At 32.6% G+C, this 24800-nt stretch overlaps 1 protein-coding gene across 1 annotated transcript; it reads left to right on the top strand.

Annotated features, from left to right (window-relative positions):
• Positions 1-9594: 9594 nt before the first annotated feature.
• Positions 9595-10675, top strand: LOC132316454 (transcription factor HHO5-like). The gene is made up of 3 exons (XM_059814926.1): positions 9595-9784; positions 9886-10097; positions 10475-10675. Exons 1-3 carry the CDS (start codon positions 9595-9597, stop codon positions 10673-10675), a joined length of 603 nt encoding a protein of 200 aa, XP_059670909.1.
• The last annotated feature ends 14125 nt before the right edge of the window (positions 10676-24800 follow it).

The raw sequence follows: 24800 nt of genomic DNA, 5'->3' as shown, positions 1-24800 counted from the left end.
TAGAAAGTCAAGAGCCATCTCCCCTTCAGCAAGAGCCAGCTCCTAGGGAATTGGAGCCGGCTGCAATAGGGGAAGAGCCGGCTCTTCCATTCCAAGAGCCGGCTCCAATTTGTTTTACGTCCAGAAGGTGTTTTCTAGGGCTCTGTTTGGTGTTTTGAGCACTGTTTGAGCTTTTGAGTGATTCTAATGAACTGTAGGGACTTAACAGAGGATCTAAGTAGTTAATTCTAAGTATTATTAAACTTATTGTTGCATAGTTTAAGTCTCTAAGACAAAGGATGTAGCAGTGTAAAAATATACAACGGTGTATGCTACTAACAGAAGAAAGGAACTAAATGGCTTGATTAAATTTTAGAAATTTAATGAGACTTCACGGAGGGATTAAATAGTTAATTTTTGGGTGTTATTAAGACCCTAAATTGATTTAAGGTTAATTCTAAATTAACGGATCAAACTGTATAACACTTATGTACATTGTATACGGTTAGTGGATAGATGAAGTTTTAATTACTTAAGCTTATTTTTAGGCATTCCAGTGGGATTTAATATATTTATAAAATGGTTTTAAATATATTATAGGGTCATTGATGTGTTAAATGTGATCTATGCAGGCTCTGGATGTTAGTTGTTGATTTATTAAATCATCTCCTGTAACTATATGGTTAATTGTTTGGATTTAAATTGCCGAAACACTTAAAAATCTTCTGTAATTATTTGGATATTGGTTTTGGATTTTAAATTATTGTACTATTATTTATAGCCTGTAATTTACATGGTTTTGGATTTAAGTTATTGGATTACTAAATACTATTCTGCAATGATATGGATGGTTGGTTTTGGACTATAAGTTACGTGCTTATTATTTATGCCTTGTAATTTACCTGGAATTATGTATTGGAACATAATTGCTGAATTCTTATACTTAATTCGGTCAATTATTTGGAATCATATATTGGATTATAATTGCTGAATTCTTATATTAAATTTGGCCAATTATTTGGAATTATGTATTAGATTTTAATTACTGAATTCTCACATTAAAATTCTGTCAATTATCTGGGTTTGGTTTTGCATTGTAAATTACTTGCTTATCATTTGAATGTTGTAATTTACATGGATATGGAGGATTGTATGCACCGGTATGGGACGGTAGCATACTAGGTATGGTTTAGCTCAAAATGCTAATTCCTACCTTATGGATTTTAATTGGTGAACAGCTTTGCCTGTTCTATCAATTATATGGATTTTATGGATTGTATGTACCGGTATGGGACGGTGACATACTAGGGACAGACTGATTCAAAATACTCAGTCCTACCTATTTTGGGAAGAAGGGTACGAATTATAAAAAACATAATTCTCCTCATATTTAAGTCTGTGCAGTTGAATAAACTAAACGACTTACTGGATCTCTTATATAAGTCTGTGCAGCGGAATAAGCTGAATGATTTATTGGAGTTCCTATGGATGGATTTGAATGGACTTTAAATATATGGTTATGGTACCACGAGATGAGCTTGAGTCTCAGACTCGTTGGTTAGGACGCGTATATGCAGTAGATGCGTAGCTAGCTATAGTAGGTTGAGGTGTACCCTGTTAGGTCTAGGTACTCATGCCCACCTTTGGGTGCGTTTTCGCATGTTACCTTCTATTCAGGTTGAGACCCCTATTGTAGTTCAGTGAATGTCCCATAGTGTGGATATATATATGTATGGACTAGATAGATATGGTTAGGTATCTATGGTGTATCTGCGTATCGGGTCACTGTATGGATTGCAGTTAGATTAGAACTTGCTCGTGGGCCTGACCCACTCTTCTATTATTCTTTACAGGTGTTCGTTAGTTCCAGGCTGCAGAGCTTGATCGTGCTGAGCAGATACAGTTGTTCACTCCACCGATGACATAGGAGTATATTTTGTGTGTAGACTTGGGTTTTGTTTTCCGTCTTTTGAGTTCAGTGGGTTATTTTAGGGGTCCACTAGATGGATTCCCAAGTTGTATTGGAGAACGATATGTGTTCGTGGTGAATCAGTTGTATCTGAATTATCTTATTTATCAATGGAGTTATTTTTCTGAGGTTTTCAAATATTGGATTACTCTTTTAGTTTTCATTTCAACAAATTTTATTTATCTCTTTTGATATAATTATTCTGTGTTCGATTATTGCTAATTGTTTTGATATCCTCGGGTAATCGGGCGTGGGCCTGGCCAACCCGCATCCGAAAATCTGGGGGTATTACAGTTTACGTGGCTATGCATGTGTCAAATATAATAAGAAAGTTATAATCTCCTTTCTAGATTTTATCTTAATCTAGTATCTTTATTGTCTATTAAAATTTCAATCACTATGTATATCATATATATATTTGTTTTATGTATACATTACATTGCATATCTGTAAAGACTCTTTATATATAATTAGATTGTGTATCCCTTTCATTTATATGTAAAAGATTGTGTTTTTTATCATTAATATACATCTATTACTTTGATAGGCATTGATATATATATTTGTTTTATGTATACTTAACATTGCATATCTGTAAGGACTTTTATATATAATTAGATTATGCATCCCTTTCTTTTATATGTAAAAGATTATGTCTTTTATCATTAATATACATCTATTACTTTGATAAGCATTGATATATATATTTGTTTTATGTATACATCACATTGCATATCTGTAAGGACTTTTATATATAATTAGATTGTGTATCCCTTTAGTTTATATTTTATATGTAAAAGATTGTGTCTTTGATCATTAATATACATCTATTACTTTGATAGGGCATTAGTAATTAAAACTAATGATCTATCTGATTATCTAACACTCATAAACAAAAAAACAAAAAGAGAAATTGAAAAAAAAAAATGCAAAGTATTGAAAAATTATAAAACATTGCAGTTTTTGTAGAGGAATTCCTCTAATAATTAGTCAATGATACAAGTCGGATATTAAAATTGTTAATAATATCACTTTCAGTAGAGGAATTCATCTAATAATGATTTATGAGTTAATAATTCCTATTTTGAAAAAAAAAATTGGTATTTTTTTATGGCCGTAAAAAGAAATAATTTATTTAATAGAAATAACTTTTTATTTTTTGGAAATTATCAAAAGAGATAATTTATTCAATACAGATAATTTTTTTTTTTAATCATCTTTTTTCATATATATATGTTTTTTGAATCTTGACAAAAGATATAATTTCTTCAATAAATAAAATTTTTTGAGGTGTTTTTCGTCCATTTTTTTAAATGTTTACTTTTATTTTTATTTTTTTTGTCCAGTCAAAAGAGGCAATTTATTCAACATATATATATATATATATATATATATATTTTGGTCCCGTAAAAAAAAATTATTTTATTTTTTTGTTTTATCAAAATAAACCTAAAATATTAAATATTATATATAAGGAAAGAAAATTTGAAAGGGTTGTTGTGTCATTTAAAAAGTAATAATCATTTAGTTGTAAAGTTAAGGTTATAATTGACATATCGTTTAAGATTGTAGTGTAAGTGTAGAAAAACGGGTTGCAAATATGGCCCTCCTTATAATTTTATATTATGTATATATTATTAGTATTTATATATTTTACTAAGCAAAAGATTTCACAAGGACTGTTGGAGCAGAAATAAATGGTCCAGAGTTCAAAAAACTCTTTAAACCCAATAGTTTTTTATATTTTTGTGGGAAGTAGCAATAGTTTGAATGTGATAGGTTGGGCGGGCTTGATGTTCGGGTTGAACGGGCTTTAGCATTTCGGGCCGGTTCGGGTTGGGCTTTGGGCTTCATTACATATCTACTTGAGCCCGGCCCGAATTGAATTCGGGCTCAATAAACTCCGCTTAGGCCTAGGTCCAGAACAAAAAATTATTGTCCAAGCCCAAAAAAATGCTGGTTAGGCTCGGGTAAATTCGGATTGGGCCCGGCCGAGTTGCAGCCTACATAAGAGGAAGGAAAAGAATGGTATTTCTTAAATGGAAAAAACATTACCTTATTATCTCAACTCACAAAGAGTGCAACTTCGACGAGTTAGATATATTGAGGGGTCTACTTGACCCCAACCCAAAGCTTAAGGGAAGGAGGTTCTACCAGTACTGATAGAATTCCTTCCTTTGAAGAGTAATTTAGATGAAGATCGAAGGGTGAAAGCGTCAGATCATTAGATTGAGCAGAAGATTCTCTTCAGCTCTGGAAAATAAGTGTTAGCTGTCATGAATCTGATATCAAGATCCAAGACAAAAAACTGGACTTGAAATTTGTAGGAATTCTTCTTTTTTCTTTTTCTTTTTTGACAAAAATGGGATTAAAATTTTTTTTGATGATTGATGACAGAGAGTTAAACAAGAGGGTGGTTCTGCAACTAAGAACACATTTCAGTTATGTAAATTGAGCAGAAGAGGGGCATTTGTTCCTTTTAATGGACAGTCGAGCTTGTAACCAGTTTCCAATTGAGTTTCATCCATATAAATTCGGAAGTAATGCCCCTCTTATATGACATCATCCAGCTCAAACTAGCTGTGCTTTTGCATTGGAGACAGAACAATCCATCACCCATGTCACATAGCCAACCCCAAAAGCAGCAGCAACAACTGAAGAAACAAAGACGTTGCTGGTTGCTGGAGTAACATCAACTATATAAGAATGCAATTGAACTTCTTGGAGGATATCGTATGGTTAGACTTTTATAACTTAAACTAAATTCTGCTGTTACATGCATGCATTTAGATGTATTTGCGTGTTTAGATATATAAACATAGAGTGCAAGTGCAGCAAGTTGAGAGGGATTAGAGACCAATTCGAATTAAATTTAAGAAATAAAAGCTTCAACTCAAACATGGGCGTGATCCTACCTCCAACTATACTAATACAACCTGTGCTCATTTTTCTAAGCTCGTCTTAGGCTCAGGTTTCTCAGAATAGTTGGGTTATGTTCTCTACTCTCTAGCTTACTCTTTGAATACATGATCATGAATATACATATGTTTGTATTTATTATTATTATTTTGTATTTACTTTAATTATTTATACGAATTGAAATTATAGTATATCATTATATTACATGGTGTGTAAATTATGATAGTATAAATTGAGTTCAATTTCAATTTTATACTTCAAATATTCCATAATGGTCTTTATTTGAGGATTAAGTATATTTCAATTTGATTTTTGTGTGTACAAATATATATATATATATATATATATATATATATATATATATATAATTAATTAATTAATTCACCACGTGCATTGCATATGAATTTTGCTAGTATAAGCATATGTACATATGTTTTAAAGACAATTCCACTCTTATGCTCTCGCTGTGGTTTAATGTGACTTGGGTCTAGTGGGCGGAGCTAGGATTTTAGTTTAGCGGGATACAATGTTAAGAAAAGAAATTATTTAAAGGAGTAGAAGGGGAAAAAAAAATAAGAAAAGGGAAAAAAAAAAAAAAAAAGTAAGAAAAATGACAACTTAAAAAGGAAAAAATTAAAATTTAATTTAACAAGAAAAATCTAACTTTTTAAAAGGAATTTGAAGAGTAAATTAGGAAAAAATTTTGAAAAATAATAGATAATTTTAAAAACTAATAATTTTAGGAGAGACATTATATAAATTTTTTATTTTTATTTTTATTTATTTTATTTATTTATATATATATATATATAAACACACACACACATAAAAAATATAAAAAAATTTCTATATGTATAGTGGCTTGGGCATACACGGGTTCTGCCCCTGCTCGGGTCTATCCCCTCTCTCTTTTCTAGAATCTATAATTGACCATCATTACATTAAAATCAAAGATTAATGATGAACTCCCAAGGGGTTGGCTTAGTTGGAAAATACTTAAGTATGAGAGGCTCATGAAGCATTAAGTCTCAAAATTTAGAATGTGTGTATACCAACTAAAAAAAGATATGTAATTTGGCCAATACTTAACTTCAAGCTAACTGACGATATCATGGGTATAATATAAGGTCGGTCGTTACAAGTAATTTTGTAGATATCGTTTTCACCCTTCGCTTACAAAATAAATTATGGACCTATTCTTGTGGTTCCTTCAAATTTCTGTCACTACTAATAAAGAATCAGGACACAATCCATCAAGTAGTTATGGGCATAGATGACAATGTCCAATGAGAATTTCATATCTCCTCTGTCCGAATAAGCCCAAAGAAGATTTATGGTTCCATCAAGCTTGTTAGAATTAGGGGTGGGATTAACCCAAGTAACTCGATTCCCCCCCTAAAAAATTTAGGTGTATGAGCAAGGTATTGAGACTCTGGTATTGGAATTGGGTTTAAATTTTAAAACTCAAATTTATATTGGGTGGGATTTGGACAAAGATTTTACTAACCTGAACAATCCAAAGAACTCAAAATACAAGAATATATATATATATATATATATATATATATATATATATATATTAAATGTTATACCTTAATTATGTGAATAAAATAAAGTTAAAACTAGATGATTTAATATTTAATTATTTATATTAATTGAATTTTTTAGTCATGGAAACAATATAATAAAGAGTATAATTTTGAATTCTTTCCAAATTCTAGTTAAGAAAATTTTCATGAAGTCCTAAGTTCTATCTACTATTATCACACTTACAGTGCCATTTTCTTTTCTTTTCTTTTTTTTTTTTTTTTTTTTTTGTTGAAATTACCATTTCAGTAATCTTTATTTATTAGTGATATAGAAAAATTTGAGGAACTCAAAAAACCCATGCTGCATGAATCAGGTTAAGTTGTGATATGTTTAACGGGACTTGGACTTGACCCTGGCTAATCCCTTGGCTAGCTCAACCCTCCAAGTCCCACCCCTAGTTGGAAATTGGAATGCGTAGGTAAGGGAAAAAAAAAACAAGAAAAGAAATTGAAGTGAGGATTTGTTAGAGACTGCCCTTTCTCCTATTCAGAGTGTGAGGCCCACATGACTCCAATGCATATTTTATTAACTCTTCCTAGAAAGGAAAAAGAATCAAATAAATGATGGAATTTAATCTTTCAAGACTAAGAAGAAAATCAGATTTCATCCAATTATATATTTTTCTTCATCATTTAATATTTGTGGAGTGATTTTCATTTTTCAAGATTAAGAAGAAAATCAGATTTCATCAAATTATATATTTTTCTTCATCATTTAATATTTGTGGAGTGATTTTCATTTTTCATAACCGTTACTGCTTTGGAAAAGGTGTGTGTTGGTTTGGCTTTATCAATTAATAGGAGTTAGATGAACCACAGTTGAAAACGGATCGAGAAATTAATGAATAATCTTTCTAATGAATAAGGTTAAAAAGTTCCAGCGCTTACATATTTTTTAAACTTTTCTTATGCAGAAAAAGAATCAAATAAATGTTCAGATTTAATCTTCCAAGAAGTTCGAGAAGAAAATCAGATTTCATCAATCTATATTTTTCTATCATCATTTAACATTTGTGGGGTGGTTTTTCATTTTTTCCGTACAAATAAGTGCACCCAGTTGCCCCAAGTTCCTCAAATAATTTTACATCCGTTCCATAATAATTGTTCATTTCAAAAATTTTGACTCACTATCATCTTTTATTTTTGAGTCATTTGAGATCATTCTTAGTCATAATCACTTTTTATACTTATATACTACCTATATATTAGATGTCTATTTCGGTAACTTCGATTCACAAAAATTGTGAGTCAAAGTTTTTGATCTGGATAACTAATATGGGACGGAGGGAATATGTGTTTTGTGAAAGACACGTGAAATTAATTATACGACTCATCTTTGCTAATGAATAAGGTTAAATAGTTACAACACTTGCATATTTTATTAACTTTTCTAAAAAGGAAAAAAAGAAACAAATAAATGCTCAGATTTAATCTTCCAAGTCTAAGAAGAAAATCATACTTCATTAAACTACGTTTTTCCGGCACCATTTAATATTTGTGGAGTGATTTCCATTTCTCTAGCACCGTTTAATGCATAAAACTCTTACTTTCTCAAATAATAAGAGTTATGCGGTATGTGAAATTAATGATGAGACTTGTCATTTTTTAAGATAATAGGAGTTATGTAGACCACACGTGAAATTAACGAAAAGACTTATCGTTTTTAATGAATGAGGTTAAACAGTAAGAGAACTCTTACATATTTCATTAAGCGATAAGAATCAACTCCAGAAAAAGAGAGGTCCTGTACATCCACCAACTATTGGATTGAATTCTTCTTTTAGTAATAATGCCATATCAATGATTGGTCGGTATGCAAAATCTCTTCTTTCCTAGAAAGGAAAAAGAATCAAATAAATGCTCGGATTTAACTTTCTAAGTCCAAGAATTAGAAAATCAAATTTCAAAAATCTATAATATTCATCCTCTTTAATATTTGTGGAGTGATTTCCATTTTCTTCATACCGCGTTTAATGCACTAGAAAAGGTATAAATTGGTTCAATTTTCTCAAATAATAGGAGTTATGTGGACCACATGTGAAATTAATAATAAGACTCAGTGGTTTCTAATGAAAGGATAAAGAGTCACAAGACTCACAACGCTGCATATTTTATTACAGTAAGTTAAATTTCTCAAAAAGTAAAAGAATCAAATAAATGGTCAGATTTAATCTTCCAAGTCTAAGAACTAGAAAATCATATTTCAAAAATCTATATTATTTTTTCTAGTTTAATATTTGTGGAGTGATTTTTACCATTAGTTTGGATGTAAAATATTTTTTATAAAATATTTTTTTATTTTAAGGTTTTTGATTGTTATAAAATATTTACGAACAAAAAATATATTAAAATTTAACAAATATAACTTATCCATAAATTTTATTTTACATGACCCACTCAATGGACTCGACCTCACAACATAAACCTTTGTTAAACATTAAAAAAGTAAAAGTAAAAAAATATTTTACTCAAAAAATATATATATATTTTTCATCGAAACAAACAAAGCCTAAATGCTTTGGAAACTTGGAGAAGGTCCAAGTTAGTTTAATGAAATTATTGATAGGACTGGAATAAATTTAATCCCTTTAAAAAAAAAGAAAAAAGAAAAAAAAGGTACATGGATTTAATCTTCCAAATATAAGAAAATAAGATTTCATACGACCACATTTTCCATCATCACTTAATATTCCAACAAAACCATCAACAGAAATCAGGAGACGCGTTTTCCATTCCCTGTCACATATTCCCACCCTTTTTGTATGGTTTTGATAGGTACACTGTATACTGGTTTGCATCATTAAAAGCAGTTGTTAGAAACCTTCAAATCATTAAAAATCAGATTACAGTAATCTTCAATAGGGGAAAAAGAAATTACACATACATGGGTAGAAATGACATATAACAACAAAAGACCATGCTTATCAGTTGAGCATGTTTGGAAAAAGACAAATATGCCCACAGACAACTGGTAGGATATACAAAGTAACGTAAAGACACAGAGTCAAACGATTCCCAAAGGCAGTCTGAGATAATTAGTTTAAAAGCACTCACACTCTTCATTTCCTTAGACGCCTTCTTCTTAGAAAACAAAACCTAGAGAGAAGAAAATCTTAGAGAGAGAACAGAAAGCAGAAAATGGCAGCCAATACTCCTCTTCATGTCCCTAAAATCATCTCCAAACTTCTAACAGAAATATCTATGATCAATGATGTTTCTGAAAAAACATCAAAAGTTAGTCATCATGTTCGTCTGTTAGAAGACGAGATGAGCAAGATCGATGATTTTAAACATGAACTACCTCACTGCATGCTTTTTTTAAACGATGGTGCGTTTTGTTTCCCTCTCTCAAATTCTCTCTTGTTAATATATATATATATATATATATATTTGAATTTTTCTTTCATTTTTTGGTGTGTTAATTTGCAGCTTGTGAGAGATTGAAGAAGGAGATGACGCAGCATAGAGAAAGGGATGTTCCGCCCGTACTGATAGAGTTCCTACCATTAAAGGGTAATTTGGATGAAGATCGAGAGGCGAAAATGTCAAACGATTGCAGTGACAAGAATAATGTTATCTGTCAAGAATCTGATATCAATACCCAAGATCCGAAAATGGACTTGAGACTGGACTTGAGATCGGTAAGAACTAATATGGATCTATATAGAACATATACTAGTTAAAGAAAATTACTTTGAAAAAAAAAAAACACTAGTCATATACATCACGAAATAAATTGTTATGATGTCCATCTCCAATCATGAAAGGATGTAGTTTGTTTGGTTAGATTTCTATATCCAATAGTGAATCTCCTTCATTCAAGGGCCTATTACCACTTTAATTAGTTACTTGTTCGTATTAGTTATCTTTTTATTTTAGATAAATATTACAAAATAATAAATAAAGAATTGCTATGTTTATAAATTTTCAACAAAAAAAGAAAGATTTCTTTTTTTCCTGATAGAATTTTTTTGGATGACAAAGCTGGGATTCTAATTTTTTTGATGATTGATGACAGAAAGATAAAGAAGATGGTGGTTCATCAAGGAGCAATGAAGGGTCATTTGTGCCTTTTAATAGACAATCCGAATTGGGTTTCACTGATGAGAATTCGGATATAAACGCTCAAACTAGCTGTGTTTTGGCATTGGAGGCAACGCAGAATTATATGTCACAGAACCAACCCCAAAAACAACAACCGAAGAAGCAAAGGCGTTGATGGTGATGATATAAGAATGCATTGAACAACTTGGAGGATCAGAAGGTTAGACTTTTATAACTTAAGCTAAATTATACTCTTACATATATGCTATATATATACACAAATATAGAGTGTAACACATTAAGTAAGTTGAGAAGGATTAGAGACCAATCCGAGCTAAATTTAAGATAGAATTCTCTCAACTCAAACCTGGGTGTGACCCTACCTCCAAGTTCTCCAACTATACGAGTCTTTCCCTGCTCATTTTCTAAGCTCATGTTAGGCTCAGGTTTCTTAGAATAGTCGAGTTATATTCTTTCTTACTACCTGAACACATGATCGTTTCTATTTTTTGCTCTCCTAACCACTACCTTCAACTTGTATCACATCAATCTTCATATGTGAAGCTATTTCACATATGATCAAATCATTTTAGTTAGTAGATTTTATCTTTAAAGGGTGCTAGCTCTATCATTTCATGTGTGTTTAAATATCTAAGTTTATCTTCTAAACATGCTTAATTTCCAACAACTGTTTTAAATTTAACTTTAGAAAATTTATGTTTCTATGTTAAGGATATAATCAACAAAAAATAATATGAACCAAAAAAAACACTTCTCCATGTAACCGTATTACTTCTTTAATTTTACAAGAACCATTTTGCTCACTAATTATTTGTGGATAATTAATACAAAGTAGATAACAAACTATGGTTTTAATGTCTTTAGCTAGATCATCAATTTTCATAGTTACATATTTTCAAATTGTAGTATTATTAAATTTTCTAAATTTAAAACGCATACGTTTAGTTTTAGTTATTATTATCTTTAACTTTCTTTATTCTAGCGTTTTAATTTCTTCAAATAATTAATAAGTATTTATTATCATTTTAATTTCCTCGGCAAATAATAGAACTATAAAACCTCATCTACGGGTCATATTTAACTATAAGTGATTAATATAAGCCTATGAATTGTATATACTCATATGATCGATCAATACTCCTGCAATGGTTTCAGATATAGCAATAGTTCCATCATTTTTATCCATTATTATGTCGATATATTTTTTGGTGATTCATTTCTTTTGTTAATTAAACAAATCATATTAAATTTCTTAGGAATTTGTTACACACTTTCTCCAACCTTATATGTCATACAAAGATCTTTCTTTTTCTCTCAACATCTTTATAGTTTCTTTCTATAATTAAGGTACATGAGTAATTCATATGTTTTCTTAATTGTACTTAGACGTGTTCATTTAATCCTACATAGGTTTAAGAGTTAATTATATTAAAACATAGTCATTCATAAGACGAGTCTTATCAAGATAATCTTCTCCCACCCTTCCCTTCTTCAGCAACAATATTTTTTCCTTCAAACAACAAAAAGATACAACGGTTAATGTATTTGATCAAGAATTGTATCATTGATCAAGATATCATTGGCCAGATGCTTCCTCAAAAGCTTGACAATGGCATTAGCGACCCCATGGCCATCTCTAGAACATGGCTAATATGGACTAAGGAAAGACTAAGCATTGTCTTTTTTATATCAAAGATAATGGAATGTAGTTCGACTTGCCTGGATCATCACCTACAATCGCCTTGCAAATAGATAGGAATCCTTTCAAAGAAAACCTGAGGAAAGAGCTTAAGAAAAAAAAAAAAAAAAAAAAAAAAAAAAGACCTGTGGAAAGTCCTCAGACACTGCCCATAAAACTACTTTATGGAAGCAACTTGCTGATCAGCTTCAACAACACTAAAAGCCTGGAATCGCAAGAAGAGAATCACTTTAACGATGATGCCAACAGAGTCTCGAAACACTCAACCTCCTTGAAGCTTTGAGTTGGTGACATGGTAGATACTATGATTGCTGGTCTGACGGATGAAGTGGCATTGTACTGAAACGCTCTTTTGTGTAAAATATACACTGCAACTGCAACTGCAACGTATAATGTGTAAATATTTTGATCTCTAATACTATGTTAAGATACACTGTCAATGTCATCAATGTGTAAAATTATTGTGTATTTTACACAACCTTTTTACACAGCAGCATAAACATATTTCATTTCTCCTCCCTTTTTCCCATTCTATTAACGGATCAACCCGGTATGTAAAAGTTATATGGGGTGCTATTTGCAGATATATTTTTGTTCAAAAGGTATAAAATAATGACTAGAGCTAAAGATGAGTAGTCCAAAATTTTTGTGTAAATCTATTATGACACATCAGATTTACACAAAAAAATATGCATAACTGTTGGAGATGCTTAGAAATGTTGACATGGCTAAAACTCAAATAATCGATGATGCATCTGCTGACATGGCACTATTCTGATATGGCGAATTGTTATGTGACAGACAAGTGTTACTAACGTGGCAGTACGAAGAGTATATGGCACGTGTAGGCACTTTGTGGCAAGTATTGCATTCGTGCAGGCGCGTGAATGCACATGAATGGAGTTGGTAAATGCATGGCGAAGCGAACTAATTGGAAGAACCTTTGCGTGGCACATGTGGGTGCATGAACTATTTTAGAAGAGATGAAGTACTTTGTTGAATTATACGTATTATTGTATTAAATAATGAACTAGTACATTAAGAGCCTATTTATAAATGAAAGCTATACAAGGAAAGTGGGTTAGTAAGTGCTTTACAAGGTAATAGTGCAATGTACAAGAAACCTAGTCGTGGATAAGGGATACAATAGTAATAATAATCTAATACAATGAAATTATAGGCTTAGCTTGGCAAGGAAAATTATAAGGGAATCGGAGTGCAATTAACATCAAGAAACTTCGTAAAATGTTTGTTGGCCAATTGAATAATAGTGGACGTCTCCCATAAATCCTCATTGAAAACATGATGGTTACAAGGTTTCCATATAAACCGCAACAAAATGAAGTAACTAAGCAACTAAGAAATCATCCCGATGCTTCCATCTTTCAAGGCTAGACCACCAATTAAAAAATGAGTGAGACCTATCATTAGAGAAGTCTAGCCGTAAAGGAGATATCTTCCAAATGAAAATGGATTAGGAGTACTAACTATAAAGTCATATGCTTATTACAGATTTGTCAACCAACTCACAACGAGGACAACTTGGATCTTCCAAAATTCCGTAGTGTTTGAGAGCTTGCTTAACAGATATCCTGTTTATGTACCACAACTAAAGAAAGTGTTGAAGTAAACGAGTGGTATTACAACTCCAGATACTGTCCCATAAACTCTAAGCGCTGAAATTTGAGCTAGAATATTCCACATTTGAATATCTTTTAGCATTCTCCTTGAGTTTGTTAAATGCTATGCCCAGGGACGGAGCCACTTCATAGTCAGTGGGGGCAATTGAATTTTTTTTTTTACTATTATATACCACAAATTTTTCTTATTTTCAATTATATACCTAAAAAATTTTCACTTTGTCGCGCCCCCCTAAAATTACAAAACACCCCCCCCCCCCCCCCCTCCCCCCCAACGCGAAACTTCCTAAATCCGTCCTTGACGGAGAATTGGCCAGTTGGAAAATGGAACCAAGGCAATGAATCAATTTTGTTAAAAAAGCTAAGATGACAATAAAGAATGGCCTTTACCATTTCAGGAGAAAATATTTGCCAGAAAAGCTCAATCGTCTAAGATCTCTAGTGGACATCAATTAGATTAGCAACTATCACAATTTCCTTTTAGTTTTCATATATCAAATGTTATCCCTGGTCCACTTTCATTCTAATTTCTTAATAAAATTGATTATTTATATATATTATGTATTCAATTTTCAAATATATTTTATCTAATACACTTGGTTTTTATAGACAATAGCATACTAATCATTCTTTTAATTAATCATAGTTGCTACAAATTTCATCACTTTAACGATTAGTTTTACTATTTCCCAAATTGCTAATTTGAGTATGTTATTTGGGATTAATTTCGATCTTCACCTACACTTCTCCAAATTAGCGCCAAAAACCATTGTCATTTTTCACGACATTTGGTGAGATGCGGGATCATCTTTCTCTAAAAAAGTGCGAAAAAAGTACTCAAGGGTTCCCTCATTGAGAAAAATGGTAGTGGCAGTAGGCATGTAGAATGAAAGAGCTATATTGCCAATGTTTAATTTGATGTTGTTCCTTTTAACTTCTCTAAGTTTCAAGAAATTCCTCAAGCTCCAAAAGTATGTTGTTTTGAGAATATTTATTTCCCCAAAAGATATACCATTCAAAGGATAATATTTGATCTATTAAGGGTAGAGGAAAAGGCACCATCCCAATGCCTTTCATCAAATGGAATAGGTGTTGGTGTGGGTGCTACGTTACTAAAAAAGAATTGACAAAATCATTTTTAGGATTATTTATTTCTCGTAAAATTTAGAAATCTCGAATTTGATATTTGCCAACCAACAACCATCAATCCGCTCGTTGGGTGATAAATGGCGACGTGGAACATAGAATGGAATTTCGGCGATAGCCTCAATGTTTGAAACATCATCATCCACAATATCACTGTCATCAACTGACAGGTTCACAACACGTTGACCAAATAGTTGCAATCTTCGTTGACTAGAGTAAGCCTCCAATTTTTAATGAAGAACCACATATTGAATCATATGAGTTAAAAATGTCTTTGAATTGGGATCAACTAGTGAGGAAATTGCAAAAGAAAATCTAAAAATGAAGGAAGATATGAGAATATGGTGGTAACAATAGCAATAGAGAAAAATGAAGTGCTTAACCTCTCACCAACGGGAGTTCTACAAGAATACAAGTCTGACATTAGTGGATGTTTGAATATCCGAGTACTAAAACAAGTTCAAGTAACTTGGACAATTTGATTGGCCAAAAAGCTTTTGTATCTATGGAAATAAAAATAGTGGATTTCACTTTTATGATACGATTTGGGGTGAATTCTTGGAGTGCACTACAACTGTTAGGCTGTTGTTGGAACACAAATTAAAGTTTGATTAAACTTCTAGCTTAAACTACATGTTCCATCGAGTTTTTCGAATCTACTCAATTTCAAAGGAAATCTAAGAAAGTCCATATTTATTATGCAAATGTATACTTAGTTAGTATGAGAAGATTGTTGTATTTGATTCAAGTTCGAAAGAGAAGAAAAAGGAATGCAACTCCATGTTTGGATATTTTGAGTAATCGTGGAAGTTTGCTTCAAACTTGAGGGCGAGTTATTTCCAATCCGTAGGGACTATGCAATTAGAATCCCTAATTTTCTTCAGTCAACTTTGTGTTTTTTAGAAACTTTCCATAATATAAAATTTTCTTTATTATAAGTAATTTTATTACTTTAATCAACTTTTCTATTTTGGTTTAAATTTATATTTGGTTCTTAGCTAATTTAAGATTAGGATTGAGGAGGAAGAAACTTTATATAAAACCCTGTAATTTGCTAGGGTATGAGAGCTTTGGTTTTAGATTTTCGACTACTAAATCATGCCTGCACAACAACCAAGAGGAAGAAATTGTAAGATGCAAGGTCTGACTGAACCCTTACCCAAGAACTCTTAGATGCTTGCTGACTCAACTATTCAGTCAATGTGTTGTCAACTTGCCAGTTTATGACAATGTTTCAATGGATGATGATGTGTCAAACACTGAAACTATTGAAAAACAATTATTCTATTGTCTGTGCTGCCAATGATCACCGAACAAGCGGACCAACCGTTATTGCAATTCTCATACATCGTTCCTTTATTTCGTTTCAATTATTGTTGTGAAGACAATTTGATCATATCCTTTTGGTAAGGCGGCATTGAGGGGACGATCAAAATGTCTTCACAACAATATTATGATGCAAGAAAAATGAGAAATAATGAAAAGCAAACTTTTAGTTGTTGGAGAAATAATGTCTTCACCAATAATCGTCAAACCCTAGCAATTACAAGGTTTATATAGTTTTTTTCCTTCTCAATCTTAACCTTAGATTAGCTAACTACCAAATATAACTTAAAATCATAATAAAAATGTTGCTGGAAATAAATTACAAAAAATTTGAAACAATTCAGAATATGGAAAGTTTCTACAAAACACAAAGTCCCCCGAGTTGGAAACAACTTGCCCTCAAGTTTGAAGCAAATTTCCATGATCAATCAAAAATCTGAACATGGCATTCCATTCATTTTTTTTCTTCTTTTTGAACTTGAGTCAAATATGATAATCTTCTCATACTAATAAATATGGATTTGCTAGATTTGATTTGAAATTGGGTAGACATGCAAAACTCAATATGGATTTGCTAGATTTGATTTGAAATTGGGTAGATATGCAAAACTCGGTGGAACAAGTTGTTAGGCGCTGAATGTTGTACATTTTAGCCCCTTTACTTGCATGTTTTATTATCTTAATAGTAGTTTATTTGTGATTTTACATTGTTTTATTGTTCTTATTTATTTCAGGGTTTTAATTGTAAAACCAGTCATGACCAGTGATTCTGAGCTTTAAAAGATAACATTCCGTGGGACCAAGCAATGTTGAAGATCCAAGTCTAATTATACTTAGAAAATATTCCAAAAGAAGCCACTAGTTGATTAGAATAGAAAGAAGAAGAAAAGGAAAATCTTTCTTCAAAAAGGAAACTTTCACTGAAGTTGGTAACTTGAACCCGTTTTGGTAATCTGGCTGAATCTCTGTCCTCGAGTGTCAAAAGGCTAAATTCTTGCATAAGTTGAAGGGAAATTCGAAGAGCTACAATTTTGTATTTCACGAGAATTCCCTAAAACAGCTGTTTACCTTGTCAAAATTGGCCTAAAAGTCTGTACGAATTTTGAAGTCCTTATTTGACAGAATTTCTATGTATGTCTCCTATATGAAAAAGAGAACTTTAGGAGTAATCTTTTATTATTTGAAGGGAGTTCTCTACAGCATTGAATCATCAGACAGAGGAGCTTGAGGCTGAGATCAGAAAGGAGCATTCAGAAGAAAGAAGAAATTGATCCATGGCAGTGAAGATGTCTTCCTCAACCATGAAGAATTCCATTCCAATCATGCCTGACTAAACGCTTTGCTAGGGTTGTGATGTAGTCTTAGCTTAGCACACTGGTTTGATTGTATTTAATTATTGGAGAAACAATTTTTATCATTCATGATTGTGTAATCTATAGAGTTTTTAATTGAATTTTCAATAAAAATCGGTTTTAGAGTTTTAATTCAGTTGCAAATATTTTTCTATCTTGTCTTAGATATTTTAATCTTGTAATTGAACACAACTCATTCACTTCTTGTAGTTGTGAATGAGATGATTACACAATAGTATTTCTTTGAATATAATGTTAGAGATTTGATGGATTATGCCTAGAAAAGATAGACCAGACTACACCCTAGAGTAAAGTAGTTAAGTAGATGGTTTATGCCAATCGAAGATAGTCTATGCTTAGCTTTAAATTATATTATTTTCTAACTGAATTAATATGTGCTTGTAGTCATGATTAATTCCCAGTGCATGTTATATGATATATCTCCAATAAATTGATACAATTGACTGGTGGTGCAACGTTAGTGGTGAAATCATACTCCTAGTTCTCTCTTTCTATTTTCTACATCCTATTTAATCATTGTTTTATTTTATTTTTTTACTTAATTAATTTAGAATTAATCATCACAATTTGATTATCCTACTTTCAAGTTAATTTAGAATTTAAGAAATCTGTTGACAAACTTATTTTACACAAGTCCCTTGTGTACGACACCCTTGCAAGTAAACCCTATTTGCAAAGATTCGTGCATTTGCGAGTGGTACATATAATCCCACATTACATGTATCCTGAGCTAGCAGTTTAATCAACTTTAATTTTTGTTCCAACAACCTCCTAGCAGTTGTAGTGCTCTCCAAGAATTCACCCCGAATCATATCTTTCATCTTCATGGATCCAAAATCTTCTTGGTCAACCATATTGTCTAAGTTACTTAAACTTGTTTTAGTGCTCGAATCTTCAAACACCAACAAATGGTCAGACTTGTATTCTTGTAGAATCCCCATTGTTGAAAGGTTAAGTACTTCATTTTTTCTCCATTGCAATTGTTACCACCACATTCTCATAGTTTCCTTCATTTTGAGATTATTCTTTTGTAACTTCCTTATCAAATATCGCTGGTTGATCTCAATCCATAGGCATTTTTTACTCATATGATTCAATATGTGGTTCTTCTCTAAAAATTAAAAACTTACTCCAGTCAACAAATGGTTCTATAGTAGTCGATATTATTAATTTTTGTTTTTTTTGAAAGCTAAATTTTCAATTTGTAAATAAATATTAACAGTTATACAAGCCAACAAAATGGCAACATGGCCAGAGCTAACTTCAACCAACAGATAGCCCAAGTGTACCCTAAGCCCAAGAACCCAAATACACCCAGCCCAAAGACAACATTCAATTGCTCAATATATGACCGGTACTGGTCATCCTTTCAATCCGGTGAACATGGGGCTCATTCCCCCTGCTACGTGCTTCAATTCATATGATCCGGCGGTTTAGCCGGAGGTCTTGCAACGCTTTCTGGAAGTTCCTATTCTGCCGCAACTCTTCTTGCATTATATGCGTCCGTGATTGAATATAAGAGTAGCTTAGATCGAATGGATTCCAATGTGAGATGGAGGACTGAATTGGCCGTGAGATTCTTCTTCTCGAAAATTTTCCTGTTGCGCTCATTCCAAGTATTATAAACCAGAGGTGCCAAACCCAGTTTGGAAACTGAGTTACTATGAAATTTGGAGTTACCTTTCCAGCGGTGAGAAGCCCATGTGATTAACTCTACCCAAGAAGATGGTTTGATATGAAACCCACATCATGCTTATAGAAATGACCATAAGGGCTTAATGAATGAACAGTTGAAGAAAAGGTGGTCGTGGGATTCCAGTTCACTATTGCAGAGGATATAAATTGTGGAGTTGATATGATATGCACCTTCTATTGAAGTTTAGGAGTCTCTGTTGGATTGCAACCCAGAGTGTAAAGGAGTGCTTGGGGATTGGAGGTTTAGACCAGACCAGGTGTGTCATGGAAGGGAAACCAAATGCTTGTTGAAGTACTTCATTGTTGCAGCTATGGAGAAAGTACCAGAGGAAGATGGTGTTCAAATGAATTTGTCTCTTCTTTGTGAGTTGGGAGATGGGAGTGCAGAGGTGCATTGTAGCTAGAGAAGTATGGAGAGAATGGAATGGGGGAATGGTCATGTGGAGTTCCCAATAAAAGAGCACAGTTTGGTTTTGCCGTCATGGCCTGAATAATTGAGTTGCTGAGCAGACACCAATTGATGAAGTGGACCTAAGTGGCACCAATTGTCAAACCAGAAATTGGATGGGTTTCCATCTCCAATTTTTAACTTGACAAGGGGTTAAATGCAATATCTGAGGCTGAGGAGCCTCCAGCTCCAAAAGCATTGTCCAGGTACTTTTGCCTCCCAAATACTTCTGCCCTTTAATAAACATGTGTTGATCTATTGTACCCATAACATTTCTTTTGAGTTGATGACCTGCCAAAAGTGTTTCATAATTGCAAACTCATTCCATGTAGAGAGATTGGGCAATCCCAAACCACCAGTTTTTTTAGGGAGACAACACTTCTCCAGAGCAATCTTAACTCCAGTTATCTTGAGCACATGTCTAGACTATAAAAAGACACCAAATATACTTTGCATCTCCAATGAAACTTGAAGGGCATTTCCCTTGTGAATTTGGACACAATTGAAGAGAAAACTTGCATGACAATCACAAAAAAGAATGAAGACAAATGGTCCCCTTGCCTCAGTCTCTTAATGCTTCTGAAGTAACCCTTAAATTCTCCATTTGTAGATATGGTGAAGGTTGGGGCGGAGACACATGTTTGTATCCAATTCAGGATGGTTTCTGGAAACCTAAACAACTTTAGGGAGTCAAATAGCAATTCCCATGACACACGAATCAAAAGCTTTTTGAATGTCAATCTTGAGGGCACACCTTGGAGAGCTTGAGTACCTGTGATAACCATTAAGGAGTTCTTGTGCTAAAAGTATGTTGACTGTGCATTCCCAATTATGTGTGGCAATGTGGATTTGAGCTTGGAGGCAAGTAATTTAGATATACATTTGTAAATGGTAGAACAATAAGAGATATGTCTGCACTCATTGAGAGATGAAGGGTTTGGTGATTTTGGGACCAATGATATATAGGTTGAGTTGATTCCCTTGAGTAATTTCCTAGAGAGAAAACTCTCTAATGGCTGAGGTAATGTCTAACAATTGGCCATGCTTTCTTGTGATACCCATCGATTCCGGAACATAGGTTTATCAAGTCCGTGCACGAGACCGAGGGCGATATCAAATAATTAATATTTTAAATCGAACACAGAATACAAAAAGATAAATAAATAAATAATATCACTGAAAGGAAAACTAATAAATAAATAATTTCCTCCAAATAAAATCCATAAATCCTCAAGGATGGATAAAAATCTCCATAGAATAAATTCTCCAAAAGAATACAACTCGGGAATCCTCAAACATGGCCTCTAATAAAATCTCATAACTAAAAATAAATAAATGTCTAATAACTGAAATAACTAATCAGAAGGTAGAATCCTATGTCGATGACACCGGAAGAATGATGATGCCATGTCTCTGATCTGCACGAACAACTGCTAATCCTGTTACTGACGAGGACTTGAAAAATATAATAATGGTGGGCCAAAACCAACAAAAAGTCCTTTTTATGACAACTCAAACAGAGACCTGAAGAAACTACACATCTATAGTTTACTCATCCAATAATTACTAATCCCCATGGATCACTATCCAACCCATTTAGGATTCCACTCAAATAGTCCAAGACCCATCTAGTTGGTCCATGGGCTATAACCCAAATTCATAAACTTTTAAAATAAAAATAAAAATAAAATAAACAAATCATTTAACAAACACAATTAAACATTTAAAAACAATTCAATTACATACACACACCACATGAAATCAAACAAAATGCACAACACAATTAGCCAAAATAAATAATTTAATTAATTGAATTAAAATAATTAAATAAAATAAATAATCAATTAATCATACAAATAAATATAAAAACAAATAATCAAATAGCCATGTAATTAAATAAAAATGCAATTAAAATACTTAAATAAATCTCAATAAATTAGGGGTATTACATTTTTTAAAGAAGAAAACATTTTAGCCATCAGCCCTTGGGCCTTATCACTGTTTAAGGAGAACATATATTCATTGCTGGATCTCTTCATTGGTTGGGATGGAACATAATGAGGATGAAAAAAGAGATGGCAATGTGGCTTGAATGAAAGGTGATAATGAAGCAATACTTGGATATGGATGGGGATTCATTCCCAGAACTGAATGGAAGTGTTAGACAATCTCCTTCTTGATGGCAGCTTTAGAATCAAGCAATTCTCCATTTGCTAAAGTGATGGAAGAAATCTTGTTCCTGTTGAATATAGAAGCAATAGACTAGAAGATAAAAGATGTGTTTGAATCACCATCCTTGAGCCACATCACCCTTGACTTTTATCTGTAGGTTTGCTCCTCTGAAACTCTTAGCATTGAGTAAGATCAGAAAAGTTATTTCTCTTGGTTTCTTAGTGGAATATCATCTTGTGTAGCATCAAGGGCAGATTGGCACTGTGACAAAATGTCCTTAGCAACTTGAACTTCTATTTGAATTGCACTGAAATTTGTTGAGAAACTTCTTTTGAGGGATTGTTTGAGAATTTTGAGCTTAGTAACTACTTGGGACATAGTGAAACCTTTAACTTGATTATTCCAAATTAATTGAACCAGAGGTAAGAAAGCATCATTGTTGCTCCAACAGTTGAAGAATCTAAAGGGGACTTTCCTAACTGGTCTAGGATTTCCTAGGTTAATGATCATTGGGCTATGGTCAGAGATCCCAGGGGTGAGGAAATTGCAGTAGGATAGGGGAAAAAACTAGTTCCAAGAATCATTTATCACTCTATCTAGTTTCTTTGAAATATTTTCCACACCAATGCTCTTGCTAAACCATGAATGAAAAAAACCTGTGTATTTAAGGTCTTCTAAGTTGGATTTGTGCAAGCAGTTTCTAGATTCTAACATTGCTTTTGTAGTCTTGTTGTAACCCCCATGGTTTTCAGAAGCTAATGTGATGATATTAAAATCACCCCCTAGGATCCAAGGGGAAGAAGAGAGGATAGAAGAGTGCCTCACAATGTCATCCCATAGGCTTTCTTTTTCAATGGTATCATTAGCACCATAAATGAAGGAGATATAGAAAGTGGTCCTGCAATATATGATAACAAAGCAGTGTTATCATATCAATTGTGAAAATTCTTCCCAATTATGAAAATTGATAGTTATGAGCCAACTCCCATGAACTTGCACTACAAGAAATGTGGGCTTTTACAGCATAGTATCTACGGGGCTTCTTTATTTTGCCTCATGATTACCACTATTTACGGAGTTTTTAAAAGAGTCCTCATAATTGTTACATTATAGGACATGCTTTCACAAGGTTTTAGTAGAATCCTCATAGAATTTTTTTTTACGGTGTATTAAAGAGCTCATGAATATTTAGATATATTTACGGCATATTTGTACACCTTTAACGGGATAAATGTTCATCGTTGATAAAGCACTAAAATTTCACATTTAAGGCCTTTTTTTCCCGTAAATAAGCTATACAACTTGCCCCCAGCTTACTAATTGTAAAACGTTTAATTCCCTTTGGGGTTATCCTGCATTTGGAAGAAGAAGTAGGAAAAGGAATAAATATAGTGATAATTTGATTCTTTGTCGCCGTAGTAAATAGGAGAGAAAATGGAATTTATTTATTCATTTTTTCAAAAGAAAAAAAAAATAGGAGTAAGCTGTGACACATTCACTAACCAAAAATAGTGGTATTTGCTAGCAACAACATAATGGAGGCAGTCAAGCAATATAGATTGATCCGAAATCTGATTCAAATCCAATATAGCATCTATGGGTACATAAGAAATGTATTGAATTGGACCCTTTACATGTAAGACCTATTGGTCAACCAGCTATGGAAGCTTTTACTCGAGGGGGTGCTTCAGGTCCAATGAATATCACTTATTCTGGTGATGAAGTAATCCTCTATTTATTTTTTTGAAAGCCCCTTTTTTCTGAGAAAGGAGAATAGGAACCGTCACAAAATAATACCCGGAGCAGGGGATTCAATTAACCAAGATTCGGAGGGAATTCCAACACGAGCATTTTCATTTTGCCAAATTGAATACGCACAATTAATAAAATTACTTAAAAAATATATACAAAAAAGAATAAAAAAATGAACTTAAGTTCTTTTACGGTGTAAGAAAGAGCTCGTGAATAAATTTCACATTTAAGGCGCCTTTTTTGCCCCGTAGATAAGCAATAAAACTTTCCCACCAAGCAAAACTTTCCCACCAAACAAATTTCACTCCCCCGCTAAAGTGCCAAAGTAAAATAGTTGGGCACAATTAATATAATAAGTTTAAATATATATACCGGACAAAAAAAGAAAAAAAGAAAAAACCCAACTTGTAGAGTTTCAGAGTTTTTCTTCCCAAAAGAAGCTTCAACGAGTGTGGAAAGAGAGAGACCCCTATCTCTCATCTATCGATTTCTTTGGATGAACTGTGTTGATGGCAGTAATTTGAGGAAAGAAAGCTTGATTTCTTAAACTCGTCTTTCTTAGACTGGACTCCCAACGGTGTTGATCATTCCGTAAGTGACCAGAGAAGAGGTTAAGGTTTTCAACAAGCGACCAAACATCTAAATAGTTGCTCGCAGTCAGAGTATTTCTTATTTTCTTTTCAAATCCCATAGATTCTAAATCTTTCACTTCTAAAATTCAATCGGATTAATCATCTTCTAATTTTGCAAAGGTTTCATGAAAGCAAAAAGGGGAAATAAATGAATTTAATTTGCAAGATGAAAATAAAATTTATAAATGGTGGGTTATCTTTAACAAAATAAGCTTTGGAACATCAATTAGTACTATAAATCATGAAATTTAGAACACAATTTGATTTCATATGAAATCCCTAAAGTGTCAAATTTATTTGAATAGTGGAAATTTGAGTAGAAAAAATAAAATAAAATGAAAATCAAGGTCGCCATAAGTTTATCACAGATGATTAAAAAATTCACACATGTTGGTC

The sequence above is a fragment of the Cornus florida genome, unplaced genomic scaffold (genome assembly GCF_030987335.1).
Source record: "Cornus florida cultivar Cherokee Brave unplaced genomic scaffold, ASM3098733v1 CherokeeBrave_3.0.0_Hap2_Chr07, whole genome shotgun sequence".
Classification (NCBI taxonomy): domain Eukaryota; kingdom Viridiplantae; phylum Streptophyta; class Magnoliopsida; order Cornales; family Cornaceae; genus Cornus; species Cornus florida.
Note: the sequence above shows the minus strand (reverse complement) of the source record. Positions and strands in the feature narration are given on the sequence as shown.